The 17,679-nt window shown below is 33.4% G+C and overlaps 3 protein-coding genes across 5 annotated transcripts; 2 read left to right on the top strand and 1 right to left on the bottom strand.

Annotated features, from left to right (window-relative positions):
* The first annotated feature begins 5,463 nt into the window (after positions 1–5,463).
* Positions 5,464–6,781, top strand: PDX1.2 (pyridoxine biosynthesis 1.2). The gene has a single exon (XM_018123474.2). It carries the CDS (start codon positions 5,700–5,702, stop codon positions 6,615–6,617), a length of 918 nt encoding a protein of 305 aa, XP_017978963.2. The 5' UTR covers positions 5,464–5,699; the 3' UTR covers positions 6,618–6,781.
* Positions 6,782–8,816: 2,035 nt separating this feature from the next.
* On the bottom strand, positions 8,817–12,509 carry BAC2 (Mitochondrial substrate carrier family protein). Of its 3 annotated transcripts, XM_018123471.2 has the most exons (3): positions 11,474–12,509; positions 10,924–11,333; positions 8,817–9,592 (listed from the first exon to the last, which is right to left on the bottom strand). In XM_018123471.2, exons 2-3 carry the CDS (start codon positions 11,155–11,157, stop codon positions 8,879–8,881), a joined length of 948 nt encoding a protein of 315 aa, XP_017978960.2. In that variant the 5' UTR covers positions 11,158–11,333; positions 11,474–12,509; the 3' UTR covers positions 8,817–8,878. The 3 variants fall into 3 exon arrangements, with proteins under 3 accessions (XP_017978960.2, XP_017978959.2, XP_017978961.2); XM_018123470.2 differs by having other exon boundaries at positions 10,924–12,509; XM_018123472.2 differs by lacking the exons at positions 10,924–11,333; positions 11,474–12,509 and adding an exon at positions 9,946–10,891 and having other exon boundaries at positions 8,817–9,611.
* Positions 12,510–14,651: 2,142 nt separating this feature from the next.
* Positions 14,652–17,387, top strand: LOC18595923 (uncharacterized). The gene is made up of 2 exons (XM_018122607.2): positions 14,652–15,045; positions 16,931–17,387. The coding sequence occupies exons 1-2, from the start codon at positions 14,752–14,754 to the stop codon at positions 17,117–17,119; spliced, it is 483 nt and encodes a 160-aa protein (XP_017978096.1). The 5' UTR covers positions 14,652–14,751; the 3' UTR covers positions 17,120–17,387.
* Positions 17,388–17,679: the final 292 nt, after the last annotated feature.

Genomic DNA, 17,679 nt, shown 5'->3' with positions numbered 1-17,679 from the left:
ATCGAAAGAAAGAGGTTCGAATCCTGTTTTTTTTAGTAAAGAATCATATACCAATTAATGAATCAAATATTTCAGTATAACCACTTAAACATATTTATATATTATCATTTTAGAATTAAAATGACATAATATTTTAAAAAATATCTAAACTATTTAACAAAATTTAAATATATTTTAATTTTTCTATTACGTTTAGTAAAACTTTTATACCGTTATTTATAATTAATGATTGACTAACTGTTATTAGTCAAACATCACTTGTTATTTTTTATACAATGTGTCATTGATATGAAACATAGAAAATGCCATATGATTATATTATTATATTACATTAACATATGTTATGTCATTATTTATTATAATATATTATTATATCATGTCATTAACATAAAACGATTTTATTAATAACAGTTAATTAACTATTAATCATAAAACTGTATTTGATTTAAAATAAAAATATAAAAATTTAATTAAATATAATAAAAAAAGTGCATTTGAATTTTTTTTTAAATAATTCAAAATTTTTTTATATATTACAACAATTAAAATTTTGTAAAATATCATGCAAAATATTACTCGTATCATTCATATGAGTTAATTTTTAGTTGGGTTGATTGAAAAATAGAATAAGCATTGATACCAGAAAAACAAAAGTTCAAAACCTGTGGGAATTTATTGAGGGGGTAGGTTGTAATTTTCTTTTTTTAAAAAAAAAGAACATTCTGGAAAATTAGGCGTGATATCGTACGGCAAACAATACCTCAAACAGCCAAATTCACATAGATCTTGCGACCAACATTCATTGGACATATGTAGGGTCCCACTCTAGATGAATAAGTCCTGTCGGCCCACTCACTTATTTATTGGTCTATCCATCTAGCAAGTCATATCTGCCTTGCATTTTTCATTTTCTTTCATTACGGAAGGCTTTAATATTGTGAGGCCCAAAGTCCAATTAATACAAATTAATGTCAGCCCAATTTGGCCCAAGGCCTGGTATATGATAAATTCCCAAGTTTATTATAGCCATACTTCTCCAAAATAGAGTACCAAATCCAAACATTGAATTTATACACGTTTTTGACTTAAAGATAGAAAAAAAATTATTTATAAAGAATAGGAGTGAGCAAGTGTCGGTTTGGTGGGTTTTCGATTCGATTTTTTGTAAAATCGATAAAAAAATTAAGCTATTCTAACCGATCGAACCGCATGGTGTCTAAAGTCGGTTTCAAACGGTTTTAAAGGGGTTTCGGTTCGGTCGATTTCGGTTCGGTTAAGAGGCAACGCAGCCTTTCCTTTCTTGGGGTTAGGCAGGGCAGTGGCAATTGCAGTGGCACCCTCAACCACTCCTTCTTTTCCCTCAGCAGCCTCCGCAGCCACGGCAGCTACAACAACATGCTTGGAATCCCTTTAGGGACATAGATTGGTCCATTTTAGGCTGGATTTCCTGTCTTTGGAAGTCTTGAGAACGAGTGGGTAGAGAAAAAAGGTAGGCTTGTTGGATTTGAAGGAGAGAAGAAAAGAAGTGAGGTCTTGCCCATGTACTGTAGATGCGGCGTACGCTAGCATCAGCGATGATGACGGTGTAGTGCAAGTAGTCATGGTTAAAGGAAGCTTTGCTCTTGTGTAAGTGAGAGAGAGAAAGCTTGTTCGGGCCCAGTTGAAGAATGGAAAAGAACCCACTTGGTTGGTGGCTGTTAGTTTAGGGTTTAGTATGAGAGGGAGAGGCGCAAAGGGAAGGAAAAATTAGAAGCGTCGGGGGAAAAGGGAAATAATAGCGACATAAGTGTTGCTTTAGCCTTTAAGGGGGGTTTAATGAAAGGTAATTTTGTATTTTCCCCCTTTAAAAAAAAATACTGGTCAATTAATCGGTCAACTCAAGGGAAAGGAGTCCCTCTTGACGATCGAGCCGATCAGTCGACGAGGTTAATCAGAACGATCGACAGTTGCAATAGCAATCGTCGTTACAATAACCGTCGGTTACAATAACTGACGATTGCAATCGGTTGTCCAATTGCAACCGATCGTTATCCAATCCTAATAAAGAATTCTTATTATAATTCATGAAAATTTAAATTTATTCTAATATTACTTACTATGGACTCACGTTTCTAATTCTAAAAATATACCTATTAAGTGGAAGAAAGTATTTATTTATAAACTCAAGATCAACAATATTTTTTATTAATATGAGATCCGTAACATGTACATATTTCTTTATGATAACCTCATTAATTATATACCTAAGCATACACATGTCTAGATGATAACTTCATTATGTGTAATAGGTAACATTAAAATTTTAAATTAGCTTGATATAGACAAAAATAAGTAACTCTCTCCCATTCCATAAATTTCACCACTTCCATCTTAAGAGTATAAAAAATTGGAGTCTCTAAATGCTAAGCATTAGGTATTCTCTTGGGACAAAACATACATGATATTACCCTTAGGTGGCGTTTGGTATTTTGTTAGGAATGTAATTATTAAGAATGTAATTATTAAGTATGTAATTAATGGATAGATAACTTTATAACATTTGGTATAACATGAAAAAGTGATCATTGTAAGGAATATAATTGCTGAGAAAATTATATTATAGTGTTTGGTTTATAGGTATTTTATTGAGAATGTAATATAAATTTTCAAAATTAGCCTTATGTATAAAAATATAAAGTTGAATTAATTTATATTATTTTTAATTTTTTAATTTTATTATTAAAATAATAAATAATATATATGATAAAATAATATGATATTTGAATATTAATTATTTAAATATTAAAATATGTGAAATTATACAATATTTATTTTTGGTAAATTAGTTATGTTTTAAGAAATTAAATTATTTAATTTAAACTTTTTATAAATAAGTAATTAATTTAAACAACTAATTAATTAGTTAATTGATAAATTTAATTAATTTAAAATAGTTAATCAATTAATATTAATGACACATTTATAAAATCAATTATCATTTCCATTTAATTTGTATACTCTTTATTTTAAAATTCATATATGATTTATCAATTATATATTTAATTATTTTTTATTTTATTCAACTAATAAAATCAATTTATTTGGCATGTAGAACTCCCAGTTCGTTTTTTTTTTTTTTTTTCTCCTTCCTCCTCGCACGCACCCATCATCAAATAGTCGTGGGTAATGCAAAGTCCTCTAACAGCAGAACATCCAACACAGGCAAAACAAATACAATCTCCAATCAAAGCTTCATTGGCAGCAAACCAAGACAAAAATAGAAAATAAAGACATGAAATCAAGAACCTAACCTCTATCAGTGATGAATTATTAGATATGATAGATAATCTATAAGACTTCAACTTCGAACAATCAGATCTGATATATGCAAGATCTGAAAATATAAACCACATATCAACTAGCCACCATCATCTTGGACCACAAACGCTAGCAAATTTGATACAGGTGAGCGGCTAGGCAAGAAGAAGAAGGAGGTGATGATGATGATGATGAAGAGAAGGAATTGCATTTGTAATGGGAGGGAATCAGATACCTTTTGCCCATTGTAATGACATTACAACGGGAAGACTTTACAATCTATTTTAAACAAATCAAGTACTGCAACGTGAATACATTTATTTAAAATACAGAAAATGTTCTCCATAAGCCGTATACCAAACACCCCCATAATTTTACTTGTGCAATGCAATTCGATTTCCCATTACCATATATTTTTTAGGAAAATAAAAATGCAAGGGAAAGGGTATATGGTATTAATTACAAAATCTTTATTGAAGTAGGAGTGCCAGATTCGTTTCTAACATAGAAAAAACCCTGTCTATTGATCTGTGGGATAATATGTAATCATAACTTATATGTGATTCTGGTTAAAGAAAACTCTTTATACTATAAAAATACCTTTGAGTGTCAACATTTGATCCTCTTGTTTATAGAAGCTTGTGTTCGCTTTCAGAGGCAAAAGTTCACACCAGAGTGGCATAGATGCCGATAATATCTATATGGGTATTTGAGTATTTAGATTTGATTTGGGAGAATGAGACAAAAGGGATATTTTTTTTCAAAAACTGTCCATTCAATATATATAAATAGTTAGTATTAATATGTAAAACATATATATATATATAGGTATATAGGGACAAAGAGAGAAAGAAATACACATATAAAATCTGTTACATGATATAAAGTAAGGTTCCTAAGGCACCATAATTGGCTGACAATTTTCAGCCAATTAAGGCCCTAAGGCCTTATTTTATTTTTAATCCATTAAAGGAAACAGAAAAAAAAAAAAAGGAAAGGAAGAAAAAAATGATCTAAAAATATTCTTATTAAACAAAGAAAAAATTGCGGCATAAAAATATAAACTAAAAAAAATATATATATGATAAAATAACATATTTAGAATATTTAATTACTACATAATTAATAAAATCATATATGAACTTTTAAACAAAAAGAGTGTCAATTAACTGATAATTTCATGATAATAAAAACTAAAAATATATAATTTAAACTATTTAATTAAAATGTAAATGTTAAAATTGATTTTAATTTTTTATTTTATTTTAAAAAACTAATTATTTTATTTTTATATGATAATATAATATGCTTATATGTATACTTAAATAGATTAAAAAATAATTTATTTTGTACTATTATTTTTGTATTCTCGGAAATGAAAGAAATGAAGATGGAGAATCTGTAACATGAAAATAAGAAACTAATTGATTAAATAAAATTAAAGAAGGTTAAATAATAAATTTAAAAAATTTAAATATTTATATTTGTATATAGTATTCTTACCTTATGAATAGTGATCTGATGCATGGAAATTATATTCACGCTTAACTTTTTTGGTTTGAAGATTAGAAACCAACTCTTTAATAAGAGAATACATATACCTATCACTAAACAAAATAGTTAACTGCTAATTTTCATCTTTTACATTGCATTTTATTCAATTAGTTGTATCTAAAAATAAACTCTTAGAAAGCTTAATTGATTATATCAACTATATTATGATTAATAAAACAAAAAACTAAAGATATATAATTAATTATTTTATGATATCTAAAAAAAATCAATATTTTAAAAGTTAGAAATTATTCAAATAAAATAATTTTATCCCATAGCAAGACGTTGGGAAAATTTTAGTATAATATAAATTATATTTGTTGGTTATTTTGAAATATTTTATTTTTTATCCCTTTAAATTTTCCCAACTCTTTATTAGAGTTAAAAAAAGTGTTTTGCTTTATGCATCAACATTTAATCAAATATTTAAATGTGCAATTTTTAAAATAATTTAAGACCATTCTATTCCAACTAAAAAAATAATTATCAATGAAATATTTGATTAAATTATTATCTATTTATCTTTATGTACAAGTTTTATATTTAATATTAATAATTATTATTACATGAACCTATAAATTATAAATAAAATAGTCTTGTCTGGACCTTACAACATGGAACCAGAGCTGGGACAGAAGCTTCTACACATTTCCTTTCCCACCGGCTAAATAAACCCATACCTTTGAACCTTCATTGAAACTTCTGGAAACAACCCAACACCGCCAGGTAGCGCCTCTTTTATACCCTCCCATCGCCCATCCCTTAATCAATCCACAAACTCAAAATCAGGGAAACGTAAAACGCTACGGCTTCCTCCATTGAAGCAAATCCACAAGCATCTGACAGCCATGGCCGAAGACGGAGCCGTTACACTCTACAACAACACGGCCATCACTGACGCCAAGAAAAACTCCTTCTCAATCAAAGTGGGCATGGCCCAAATGCTCCGCGGCGGCGCCATTCTCCAAGTCTCAACCCTCAGCCAAGCCAAAATCGCGGAAGAAGCAGGCGCCTGTTGTTTAGTTCTAACCGAACCCAATTGCCAAGGCATTTCGCGCATGCCGGATCCTTCTCTCATCAAACAAATTAAACGCACTGTTTCAGTCCCTGTCATGGCTCGTTCCCGCATCGGCCATTTTGTCGAAGCCCAAATACTCGAACGAGTCGGAGTTGATTACATTGACGAAAGCGAGGTTTTAGCTATAGCTGACGAAGATAATTTTATTAACAAGCATAATTTTATATGCCCTTTTGTTTGCGGCTGCAAAAACCTCGGCGAGGCGTTGAGGAGAGTGAGGGAAGGAGCTGCCATGATTAGAACACAAGGGGATTTGTTAGGCACTGGTAACATTGCTGAAACTGTTAAGAATGTCAGGTCTGTGATGGGTGAAATTAGGGTTTTAAATAATATGGATGAAGATGAAGTTTTCGCGTTTTCCAAGAAAATTGCTGCCCCTTATGATTTGGTTGCTCAAACTAAGCAAATGGGAAGGCTGCCGGTGGTGCATTTTGCCGCTGGTGGGATTCTGACTCCGGCGGATGCTGCATTGATGATGCAGTTAGGGTGTGATGGTGTTTTTGTGGGATCAGAAGTGTTTGATAACTGTTCTGATCCGTATAAGCGTGTTCGGGGGATTGTAGAGGCTGTTAGGCATTATAATGATCCTCATGTTTTGGTCGAGAATAGTTGTGGATTAGAGGAGGAGATGGCAGGGCTTAATGTTACTGAGGAGAGGATGGAACAGTTTGGAGAAGGAGGGGCTTGATCAAGTTATGTATCTTGGTCGTTAAGAATATGAGTCTGGCTTTTTCTTACGGCTGTTGTTGTTTTAGTTTTGCTAAGGTTGACGATTAAGATATGCTGTATTTTATATGTTCAACTCTTTGAGATATATAAAACTGAAATGAAGTAGAATAAGTTGGTTAATCAGTCTAACTGTTTATGTAATTAGTACATTTTTTTGTTCATTACTTAATTTTGGATAAGATTGATTCAGTGGTTGTTTGCTATCCAGTGATTACAGATTCCCAGTGTCGCCATACTGTTGACTGACTTGGTTAAGAAGTTTTTTTGTTTTGTGTAATTAAGCATTCTTTCCTTTCCCCCTATGCTAACATGATAGGATGTTTGCTCTCTGTTTTGTACTTTCGATTATGGCTTTTTTTTTTCTTTTAAACTTTTACAGATTAACATCTCTGAGCTAATATAGAGGAGAATCACAACTGTAATATTAGTTGTGTATGTTTATTGGTAGAATTGCATAACTGGTAGGAACCTGTTGTTATGAACAAAAATCACACAGCTATTGCTTCACAGAGCTTCTGAGTTGCCAAATTCAGTTTTGATCCTATAACTGAAACAACAGAGTACAGACCATTGTTAATTAGTCCATAGCATTTCTCTGTGCTTCATTCATAGTTACCATCGCCTGGTAGACTTTTTTTCTTCAATGCAAATGATGCATGCTAATGTCTTCAAAGAGATGCATCCAGTATAGCTGCTACAATTATGGACCTGATTTTGAAAGTCGTTTCTTCTTTTGTGGCTTGTTTTTCTTTCACACGGTTGCTATTTCACATTTATGGTTGCACAAGTAACTCAGTATTCATCATATTTATCAGCATTTCTAAATAGATGCTTGGATGTCATTTATCTAAATAACATGCATAAAGATTGCACTAGCATGCTGGGAACATCTCATTTTGAAGTATGTGAGTTGTTGAGGATGCCAGTCTAACAAATAAGATCATGTAGATGTGCTTTCTTGTTTCAATTTATATAAATGAAAATCGGATCCAAGTGTCTCAAGACAATCCTATACTCCAGGCTTTTCTACTTCGTCTCTTTATACTTGTTGGTTGATCCTGTTTATATTTTCTCTGAAACTTGTAGAATTCACAAAACAATACCTTCTTTCCTTGTTCCTTTAACCAATGTTTATGTAGATGGCCAATGGCAAAGGTAACAATCCAGAAAACTTAATCTCATCTGCACTCTCATTTCCCTGTTGCTTCATTCTGATTCACCAATCTATAAAATTGCAGCATAGTGGAGTTGCAGCGCAAAATTTCTAGTCATCGCTGCAGGGCTTTGCTGAAGAGGCAGGATCAGGCTCCAAGCTGTTCACTCTGGGCCACCATGCATGGCTGATTCATATCTAGTTAAGCAAATCTAATGACTTATAATGACAAGAGTCTGTGCAAATACCAGAAGCAGTCGAGTGAACTCAAATTTGATGATGATAACAAATGAGTAGTGAATGTCATAAATTGATAAGATGGAGCATGTCCAGGTTGGTATATAAAAATATGAATAAGGATAAGATGTTTGCAGTCAAAGATGGCGGTGCTTCCTGAGGTAGTAGCACAAAATATAGCGGATGGATCCCTGTTGGACCGTTTCTGGAAGGAGACAGGTTCCTATTGATGTGGCACAAATGATGCGAGGGAGTGTGAGAGGTGCATGTGGGTTCAGTAATTTTTAACCTGTGTTAGGCCATTATATGCTCTAGGGTAGATGAGCTGCGGGCTCGATGACGCCAAGGCAAATGGACTGAATTGCTATGCACTGGGTGATCGAGCTAGATGGTGCAGAAGCAAAGGACAGAAGCTAGTGGAATGTGTATAATGCATTGAGCAAGGTCCTTATTGTTTATTGTTGGACATAGAATCTGTTTCTCCATTGTATCTGATTATATAATGCCGATGGAATAATGTAGAATAAGTTGGTTAATTAATCTCATGGCTTTTCCCATAGAGGTACTTTATTTCTCGTTGCACAATGTCTTAAACCTGATCGGGTCAATGCTTGTCTAGACTTTGAAGTTGCGGTCTTCCCAGCTGCTGACAGCGAAGACGGAATAACTTCAATTTTTTCAATTGTTTCTCCTTTTAGAAACATTTATGTCCAGGATCTAGCAGTCCTTCAATATCATGTCATATTATACCCGAATCTTAGCCTGCTCTTATAAGCTATAAATAAATTGTTATTGAATTACCATTACATGGTCTATATCTTTGATCCTCTTTAAGTATTGTCCAGATTATTCTCGATTGTGTTCTCTGTCTGAATGTTTCCATTGTTGAATAAACACCTCAATGTAATCTCGTAAGCAGAAAATATAGCCCCATTCACTACAAAAGCTCTAGCAACAGCAGTTCCCAGTCCTCGCCATAGGACGCCAAATCCCTCTTGTTTTACACTTTTCTGGAGGCAATCAATGATACCATTGTACTTTTGTGGAGAGGATGGTGACTGAGCCTGCAGTCTGGTCTTTACAACATCTAAGGGATAGCAGCAAATCCAGCTAGCAACCCCTGCTAAACCTCCCGCTATCAGCATTGTTCTCAGGCTTTCTTGGCCACTCTTTCTGCACCCTGGATGAAGCTGTTCTCGCATATACTCATACGTCCAAAAGTAGAAGCCATGAGCAGGTGCATCTCTAAGGGCAGTGATGGTAAAACCGCAGTATAGTCCCCTTAAGCCTTCTGTTTTCAGTATGCTTTTAGCAACAGTAACTGGCCCTGTAAGGGCTCTTGGCAATTGGAGAGTTGGATAACTGGTATTCTGCAATTGGAGGCGGATTTTTACTAGTTCTACTGGAGAGAGCATTATGCTCTGTAGGGCCCCAGTTCCAACTCCTGCCAGAGCAACACCTTTGTAGGCAGGAGGGTCAGTGGATGAAACAGATGAGTCAAATGCTCGTGAAAGAATAGCATATATCTGGAAAACCATAGCATTCTGCAATGTGCAAATCCTTCTGTCAGCACGGAAACAAAAGAAAAATGCAAAATCAAAATGAGATCCAATTGTCAAAAATTATTGAAGAACTGCACGCTTGTGAGGTCACCCTTCCAGGGCTGTGCATCCTGAGCTTAATGGTACGTTTGAGCAGTCCAATATACACTCAAAGGACCTATATTTTGAATGTCCATAATGCACATTGTTGCATGCATGATAACTTAGATAAAATTACTGCCAACCAAGCAAGAATGTGCCTGTAATATCTTTCCAGTTTTCTCTTATATCGAATGGCTAAGCATTGCAGGTAAACAAGGTATAAAATAGCTTCCTAACATGAACTTTAACCTCACCTTTCTAAACTCTTTAATGGGAGCAGCAGGGCACAAGCACCCATCGGGAATGCTATCATTGCCGTTGAAGTTGACCTAGGTGATTTTAAGATGATTTAGAGTGGAAAACTTTCATCTGTGAATTCTTTTCTGTTCTCTCTCGTTCTTTTTTTTTTTTTTTGGGTTGATCAAATAGGACTCTGTTCCTGAGTGATTACTTGCAGAGATCAGTTCTTGTAGGCAAAGCAACTCTTTTTCTTAGAGAAAAGAAGGTACCACTTAATAGATGATATCTACCTTATTATAATAAAAATATAGGATCAGGAGCAAGGAATGGGTTACGGAGGAAAGAAGGTAAGGCCAGGTCTCAGCAAAATCAAAATCCTTATTAAAAAGAAAAAAAAGAATACGGCCAAATTCCTATCATAAATTTTGAGCAGGATGTACATCCTAATACATATGCGTGACTGGAAAACATCATTCAGGAAAAGAAAAGGAAGATTATCAGATATTGTCACATTGATAAGCTAGAGGCACCATATCAGGCCAAATTCCTGGACAATGGCTTTACCAAATATATACATTAAAAAAAAAAGAAAACCAAGTCACCATCCCCCTTTTTAATGGAATGTGATTAATACCAAAAAGCAATGTGACACCAGTGAAAGCAACAAAATCTCTAATAAGCCAAAATACTTTTCCAAAGCACCAGCTTCAATAAACATAAAAAACCAGGAAATATTGGGGAACCAAACAAGATTGATGAGTTCACTTGGATAACAACAATTCATCAGCAAGCTCCTGATAAGGTTCTAAGAACCCCCCATGTGATCCACTTAAATGCACTTTTGAACAAATTTTACTGCAGTAAGATATCTTAAACTCAAAGCATAAAAAAATTCACACCTAACTTGTGATCCACATAAACAAAACCTTAGATTGAAAAAATTGATTGAACCACCGGGACATAATTATTAAATGAACAGATGAGAAAGGAACCTGAAAGGTGACTGATGCCAATGGTGCACCCATGCCTCTATAGAGTGCACCAGGTCCTTCCGTCGCGACAACCCGGCGCAGGATGCTGAGGGCGGAACCTGAATTTGAGCTTTGTTGCCGGATCCTGAGGGTGTCGAGTGGGTAACCAGAGATGATGCCAGCCATGCCACCAAACCCTCCAGCCACAAATTCTCTTCCCCAGCTACTTGCAAGAAACTCTGGCCAGAAGTCCATTATGCTCCAAATCTCATTCTCCAGACACAACAGAAATATGAAGGTTTCTTGTTTTTGTCCGAAACTCCCAACTCTGTCTCTGTTTCCTTCTTTTATACACAACAAGCATGAACAGGACAGCTGTAGTCTTTTTTTCTTGCACGGCTCTGAATCTTCTCCCTCCTTCCCTGCTCAAACTAGAAACAGATTTTTATCCTTCCTTCCGTAAGAAAAAGCTTATCAAGTCTCTCTAAGCTTGAGAGATCAAAGAACATGCCTAGGTAACAACTTAACATAGAAAGAATATAGACTTTCTAGACATAAAAAGGCGATATACCTTAAGAACCTTTGATACCTTAAAAAGCTCTATCTGTAATCTGTCCCTCAATCTTTTATCTGATTTCTTGCAAATGAAAAATGAAAATAAAAACCAAAGTTCTCTGTCTCCCTGTCTCTTATCTCTCCCAGACTTGATAAAACTGGAGTTCCTTTTCTTTGTAAACAAGGAAAACAAAAAATGACCTGATAATCCTAATGGTGCATCTCACTTCCTAAACAATCTTTTAGTTTCTTCCCTTCCAAAAAGGAGAGAAAAAGCAACACCAAGAAAGAAAGAAAGAGAGAAAAACAAAAGACTCGAGAACCGAAGTCTGCAGAGACCAAGTTTTCCTTGTTTGTATACTCTTACAAAAATAGGAGCACCGAAACAAATGTCACCGGTTGCTATTTTGTTGGTAGTGTCCAGGAGGAGGAAACGGCCAACTTCCTCTTTTCAGGTCCCCATTAGCAGCTTCCCACGTGGCCAAACAAGGTTTCTGCACGTGAACTTCCCCTGCCCCCTTGGTCCTTGGGTGCTTTTGGCTTTGGGTTAGTGTTCACTTCCTCATCCCAATGAAAACTGGTTTCAGTGGAGGAATGACACAACCCAATTTTTGCCCAGATGATTGCTGATCTTTATTTATATATGTATTCGGTGTTGATAATTGATAAATGGATAGACTATCGGCCAATTTAAAATTGGGTCATGCAAATCCAGTTGCCTGCGATGTATACAAGGTATAATCAGCCAATGATTTTCATATGATGAATCACCTAGGAATTGCATGGAAAGGATGACCATAAGGTGAGGTTGTTGCAACTTGCAAGCAGTTTGTACACGATTGTTTTGTTGGAGGAGATTTCATGATTGGATGTGGAAGGGACGCCACCCACTGAAAAAACTATCAGAAGTGGGCCACGTTAGAAAGAGCGCCATGTTGAAAAACGTGTGACAAATACAAGGAACTGTCTCAGGATGTTGCTTGGTTCTCAACTAGTTCTGGATTTTGTCCTTAGAACTGGTGGAGCCTGCAATGCAGGAGTTGATGACTTTGTAGCAGGGCAAAGTTTCCTCAAAACTTCTGCTGACTGCTAAATGCCTTAGTCACGAGAGAAAGAAAGATGAAACACAACCCAGTGCTTCTACTTGATAAGATCACGAATCTCCTTGGTCGAGTACTTTTTTGGAATTCTTAAGCATCTGTCTCATAGCATTATACTGTAGAATTAAATAAAGCATGTTATGCAATCAAATCGGACAAGTTATAGCCACATACCATATCCAAACTATCTTATTATTATTATTATTATTATTATGTAGTAAAATAAAAAACATAGAGCTATATCATATTTATTCAAAGATCATGGTAGATTATGATGCATTTTAATAAACATAGTAACCATATCATATTCAACTAATTTTCATTTTATGAATAATTTCTTATTGTCACACTCTTCCATAAATATCAAAGATAAATGCTTCATTGTACGATCATTATCATTTAAGATTGAAATAATATTTTAAAAAGATTTTGAATTATTAAAAATATTTAAATAAACTTTCTTTTATTAGGTTTTATCAGATTTTTATACTTGAGTCAAATACATCTTTATGGCAGCTATGGAGTGACAAATTCTTCAAAATGTCATTTATTATTTTTTATAGTATATGATACTAATGTGAAATATTAAAATGTTACGTAATCATATCAACATGCAAGAGTGGAGACTCCTTATAGGATGGGGGCCATTGTCTCCTAAAATATAAAAATTTTTTTACACAAATTTAAACTTTTTAAATTTTTTTATAAATTTTCTTAATGGCCTCCTAAAATAATGTTTTATTTAATAATTAATGTAAATAAAGAATAAAAAAATAATTTTATTTACTTGATTCAATTTTAGAGTTTTTTTTGTTTTTTTTTCAATTTATATTATTTATTTATTTCTATTTTATTATTTATTTATATATTCTAAATCTCTATATATTTTTTTTCACAAATTTCTACGAACTATCAATCATGTTCTTTTTCTTTCTTTTTTATTATGTCATATGTTGATTCTATCTTCTACTTGTCATGTTTTTTTTTTCTGTTATGTAGATTTTATTTTTTATAATTTTAATCTTTTTTAAAAAATAAATTATTATATAATTCTCAAATATAAGTTGCAGTGTTTCACTGTTGTTTTGAATTTCATTAATATATTATTTTTTATTCAGTATAACCAATGCATTCTAACATGTATATTGTAAAATTTAAGTAACAACGGTATACATACAAATTAATAAAATGAAATGATTATATTTCTTTCAATATAATTTTATTTATTATATATTTTTAATGACCTTCAAAATAATTATTTATTTAATAATTATTTTTATTCCTCAAACTGTTTAATAAAATTAAAGTCATTATGATGAGCATATTGCTAGTTAAGCCCAAAAAATAAATTTAAAACTAATATGTTAAGCTTATCAAATTTTAAAAACAAATAAAAGTAAGTTTAGTAATCTAAACTAATTAAGTTTTAATATAAATATAAACATATCATAACATATTATATCTTAACAATCTAACATAACACCCTATTATAACAAATTATATCTCAATAGTTCAACTCAATAACCCAATATGTTCATTAGCAATTTAAGAGGTAAATAGAAAATAAAAAGAGAGCTAGATTACACAAAGTAAGGAGACAATTCATTTGAGTTTGAAAAATTATTTTCACTTTCCACTCTTACGCATAGAGAGTGAGAGATACTCTTTTCATAATTTCATTTAATCATATCAATATATGACACCGTTATTACTATTAATACACATTTTTTGTATGTATAATATTTTATAAATTTTATTTAATTTTTTAATTGAATGATAATTGAATTATATAAAGAAATTTTTTTTATTGTTTAGTATCCCTTTTTGTTTGACATCCCTTTTAAAAATGTTCTAGTTATGCTCCCGTCAATATGTTACGTCAGCATAGCAGATACAAAATAAAAATATAATTTTACCTACAATAAAAAATAAAATTTATTTAAATTTTTTACATAATTCTGCAAAACCGAACAATGTTTATCATCCTGTAATCCTTTTGAATTCCACAATCCAAGGTGAATGATCAATGGGCTTCTTATTGGGTCTAAACTCTAAATCCCAAAACCCAACGTATCTCCCATTCATATTCATACCCCGAACTCGGTTTCCTTCACAATAAATTCAACAAAACCTTGAAAAAAACTAGAAAAGAGTGAGACAGAAAAATAACAGAGATAAGAGCGGCAACACTGTGATGGCGTTGCTAACAACAGCTACACTGACTAAACTCCCTTTGATTCTATCCTCATCGTTTCCGTCTTCCAATAGTTCTACTTCGACTTCGACTTCGACTTCAAGCTCTTGTATTAAATTTCAACATCAGACACATAATTTTCGCTCTTTATATCTCGGGCCGTCGCCTGCTTTTCGTCGAAATCCGATAACGATAATTCCTCGTACGAGCTACAACGTAGGGAAGAGACATGTTGTTTGCATGGCTCCCGAGGAAGAGAAAATGACTCGCCGCTCTCCTCTCGATTTCCCCATTGTAAGTCTTATCAAAATCTCTCTCTCTCTCTCTTCTTTGTTTCTTTAAAACTTTTATTGAGTAAGGCGTTTTCTTTTGTTATTTGGTAATCGGTGCTGAATGATGTGAGGACAGTTAAGGTTTTCTGGGTTTCTGCTGAAGTGAATTTTTTTATTGCAAAAGTTGGAAAATTTTTTAAATGGAGGTTTTTACGGTTCGTATGCTAAATTATGCTTGAAAAATTTCACTGAATTTAGGAATTTTTAGTTAGATATATATATATATATATATTTGTTAATATCTCTTTTTTTGAAAGTGGGTACTTTGTATTTTTTTTTAGAAGAAGACATTGGTGTCTTTTAGTAGCAATAAAATAGCTAGGGTCCCTGGTTTTTAAGGCCAAATTGTATACCTAAATTGAGGAACTAATGTCCAATTAAAAGGTCTTAGAAGTTGGGCCTTACTTTGATCATAAGAATTTTTATATTATGAGCTCTTCAAACAATTGTGAAGCCTGATGCTGAACCCTCAATGTCTCATAGGTTGACGGACAGTTTGAAATGTACTAATTTCATGGTGTTTTTTGTAAACATATATAGAATTTTTATCATATTTAGCACTATGTGAGGTTAGATAGGTATGCTTGAGAATTCAATGCAGAGGCCACTTAATGTGTTGGACACCTTCATCTTTGTTATAATGGAGGGTGCAATGCAATAGCTATGTTTCTATTTTTGTTCATGACAGTGGTTTGCTATCTTTGGTGCATGTTCCAACATGTTAGCCAATGATTGTAAGTATAATGTTTTGCATTTCTTATACCCTTTGTGGTCATTAATAATCTAAGATCTTCTTTTTCATTTTCTTGCATTGAATTCATAATGTCAATCTGTTGCCTCATCATTGTTGAGTTATGCTGATTCAATGACTGTTATGTAGTTTCATACATTTAAGATGCATTGTCTAGCTTATGCACTGCTGAAGGAGTTAAATATTACATGACAACAAATTATGTAATGATTGTGCACTGAGAGCTTGTGTGATTGCTCAATGCTCAATCACAAAGTAAAAAGGTAACTGTGGCATGCCAGTCAATGGTATGGCTGTTTAGGACTTGCCTAAAAAATGCCTGTGTCTGGTTCATTGCCCAGACTCCAAATCTTAAGTTTAACAGGTATAAAATCATTCAAGATCTCCTTTATAGAGGTTTGTTGCATATTTTCATTATTGTAAGCATAGGAAAACTGAAAAGGCATAAATTCTAGAGCTTCTTCGTTATCTTTATCTCACCTTGGTTTACTTTATGGTGTGGAGCTTGTTGTGGAAAGTTGGCAAATCTTGAAGATCAATGAGCACATTGCTTATACGGTGAAGGTGCTAAAAAATCTTGCCAACTGATAGCTAGGTTTTTCACTTCCCTTACTCCATATCCATTGGGACCAACACTGGAATCATTAGTTACTTGTGCCTCTTGGATAGGACCAAAGGACTCAGACAAATTGAAGACTAGCTATATTGCACTATGGTTGGTCTATATCTCTTTTGTTGTTAGTTTATAGCAACATATTGGCGGGGTTTTAAAATACGACACATGATATTGTTTAGAGATGGGCTGTCAGGAAACTTGTGTAATGACTTGGAACTAGGGGCAAATACAAATGTCTAGGCCTGCTATATTTTGGAAATGAGAGGTATAATTGTAACATAACCATCACGAGGTAGGGCCCTTTAATTGGGATTCCCTATGCTTTCCTCTTTCTGAAATTTCTAATCAAATTAATGTGCTGTTTTGATGCACTTTATATGTATGCATTTCATGTTCTACAGACAGTTTTAGTTGCGTTCAGGCATTTTATTCACCTGTACAGTTTCTGATTATCTTGTATGCATTGGTTTGATGTGGAAGGAATGGGAGAGGCCCAAACCTGGGCGAAGACCTGATATTTTTCCCCAATTCAGCCCAATGAAAACACCATTACCTATACCAATGCCAGCTGATCCTCCCGAGGAAGAAGAGGAAGAGGAAGAAAAGAAAGAGGAAGAAGAAGAAGACCCTGAAAAGGTGGAAGAACCCGAAAACCCAGAGAAACAATAATGGAGAAATTCAAGTTCCTTGATCACCTCAAAATTTTGCTTTGACACTATATAAGTTGGTACTGCCTATATCCACGCATATAGACGCTGATGCAGAAGGCTAAGTGGACTATTGATGCAGCTCAAACTATGATGTTGTTTTGCCGTTCTCGGGTTGATAAATGCACTGTGAAAATTTTGGGTTGTATGATTCTGTAGCCAGTTTTGTTAGATAAAGAACATTAGATATGGTTTCTGTTTTAGTGGTATAAATTTTTAATGTTTGTTAATTCTTTTCATTCTTCACAATTTGGCTCTCTGAATGTGTGAAACTGCTATTCTCTGTGTTCGATCCCGAGGCTTTTACCAAATTTAATTATATAGTTCACACCTAAAAATGCTTCTGATCATTTTTGAAGACAACTAGTGGAACAAAGTTGACCCGACGATGGACAATGGTTGGAGTACCGTGGAAAGGATTCAACGTTTTCCGACAAAATGATTTAAGGTATTTAAACATAGGTAGACAAGAAAGTCAATTTTTCAGTTAACAGTGAATGGGCCATGACATTTAGCATCATT

This window comes from Theobroma cacao, chromosome 6 (assembly GCF_053813885.1).
Source record: "Theobroma cacao isolate CCN51 chromosome 6, ASM5381388v1, whole genome shotgun sequence".
NCBI classification, from domain to species: domain Eukaryota; kingdom Viridiplantae; phylum Streptophyta; class Magnoliopsida; order Malvales; family Malvaceae; genus Theobroma; species Theobroma cacao.
Note: the sequence above shows the minus strand (reverse complement) of the source record. Positions and strands in the feature narration are given on the sequence as shown.

Bases quoted from the DNA above. Each gene is read 5' to 3' on its own strand.
- BAC2 (XM_018123470.2), bottom strand. From the start codon at position 11,157: ATGGACTTCTGGCCAGAGTTTCTTGCAAGTAGCTGGGGAAGAGAATTT. The intron at 9,593-10,923 runs GTTCCTTTCTCA...TGCACATTGCAG, and splicing joins TGGCATCAGTCACCTTTCAG to AATGCTATGGTTTTCCAGAT.
- LOC18595923 (XM_018122607.2), top strand. From the start codon at position 14,752: ATGGCGTTGCTAACAACAGCTACACTGACTAAACTCCCTTTGATTCTA. The intron at 15,046-16,930 runs GTAAGTCTTATC...TTGATGTGGAAG, and splicing joins CTCCTCTCGATTTCCCCATT to GAATGGGAGAGGCCCAAACC.
- PDX1.2 (XM_018123474.2), top strand. From the start codon at position 5,700: ATGGCCGAAGACGGAGCCGTTACACTCTACAACAACACGGCCATCACT.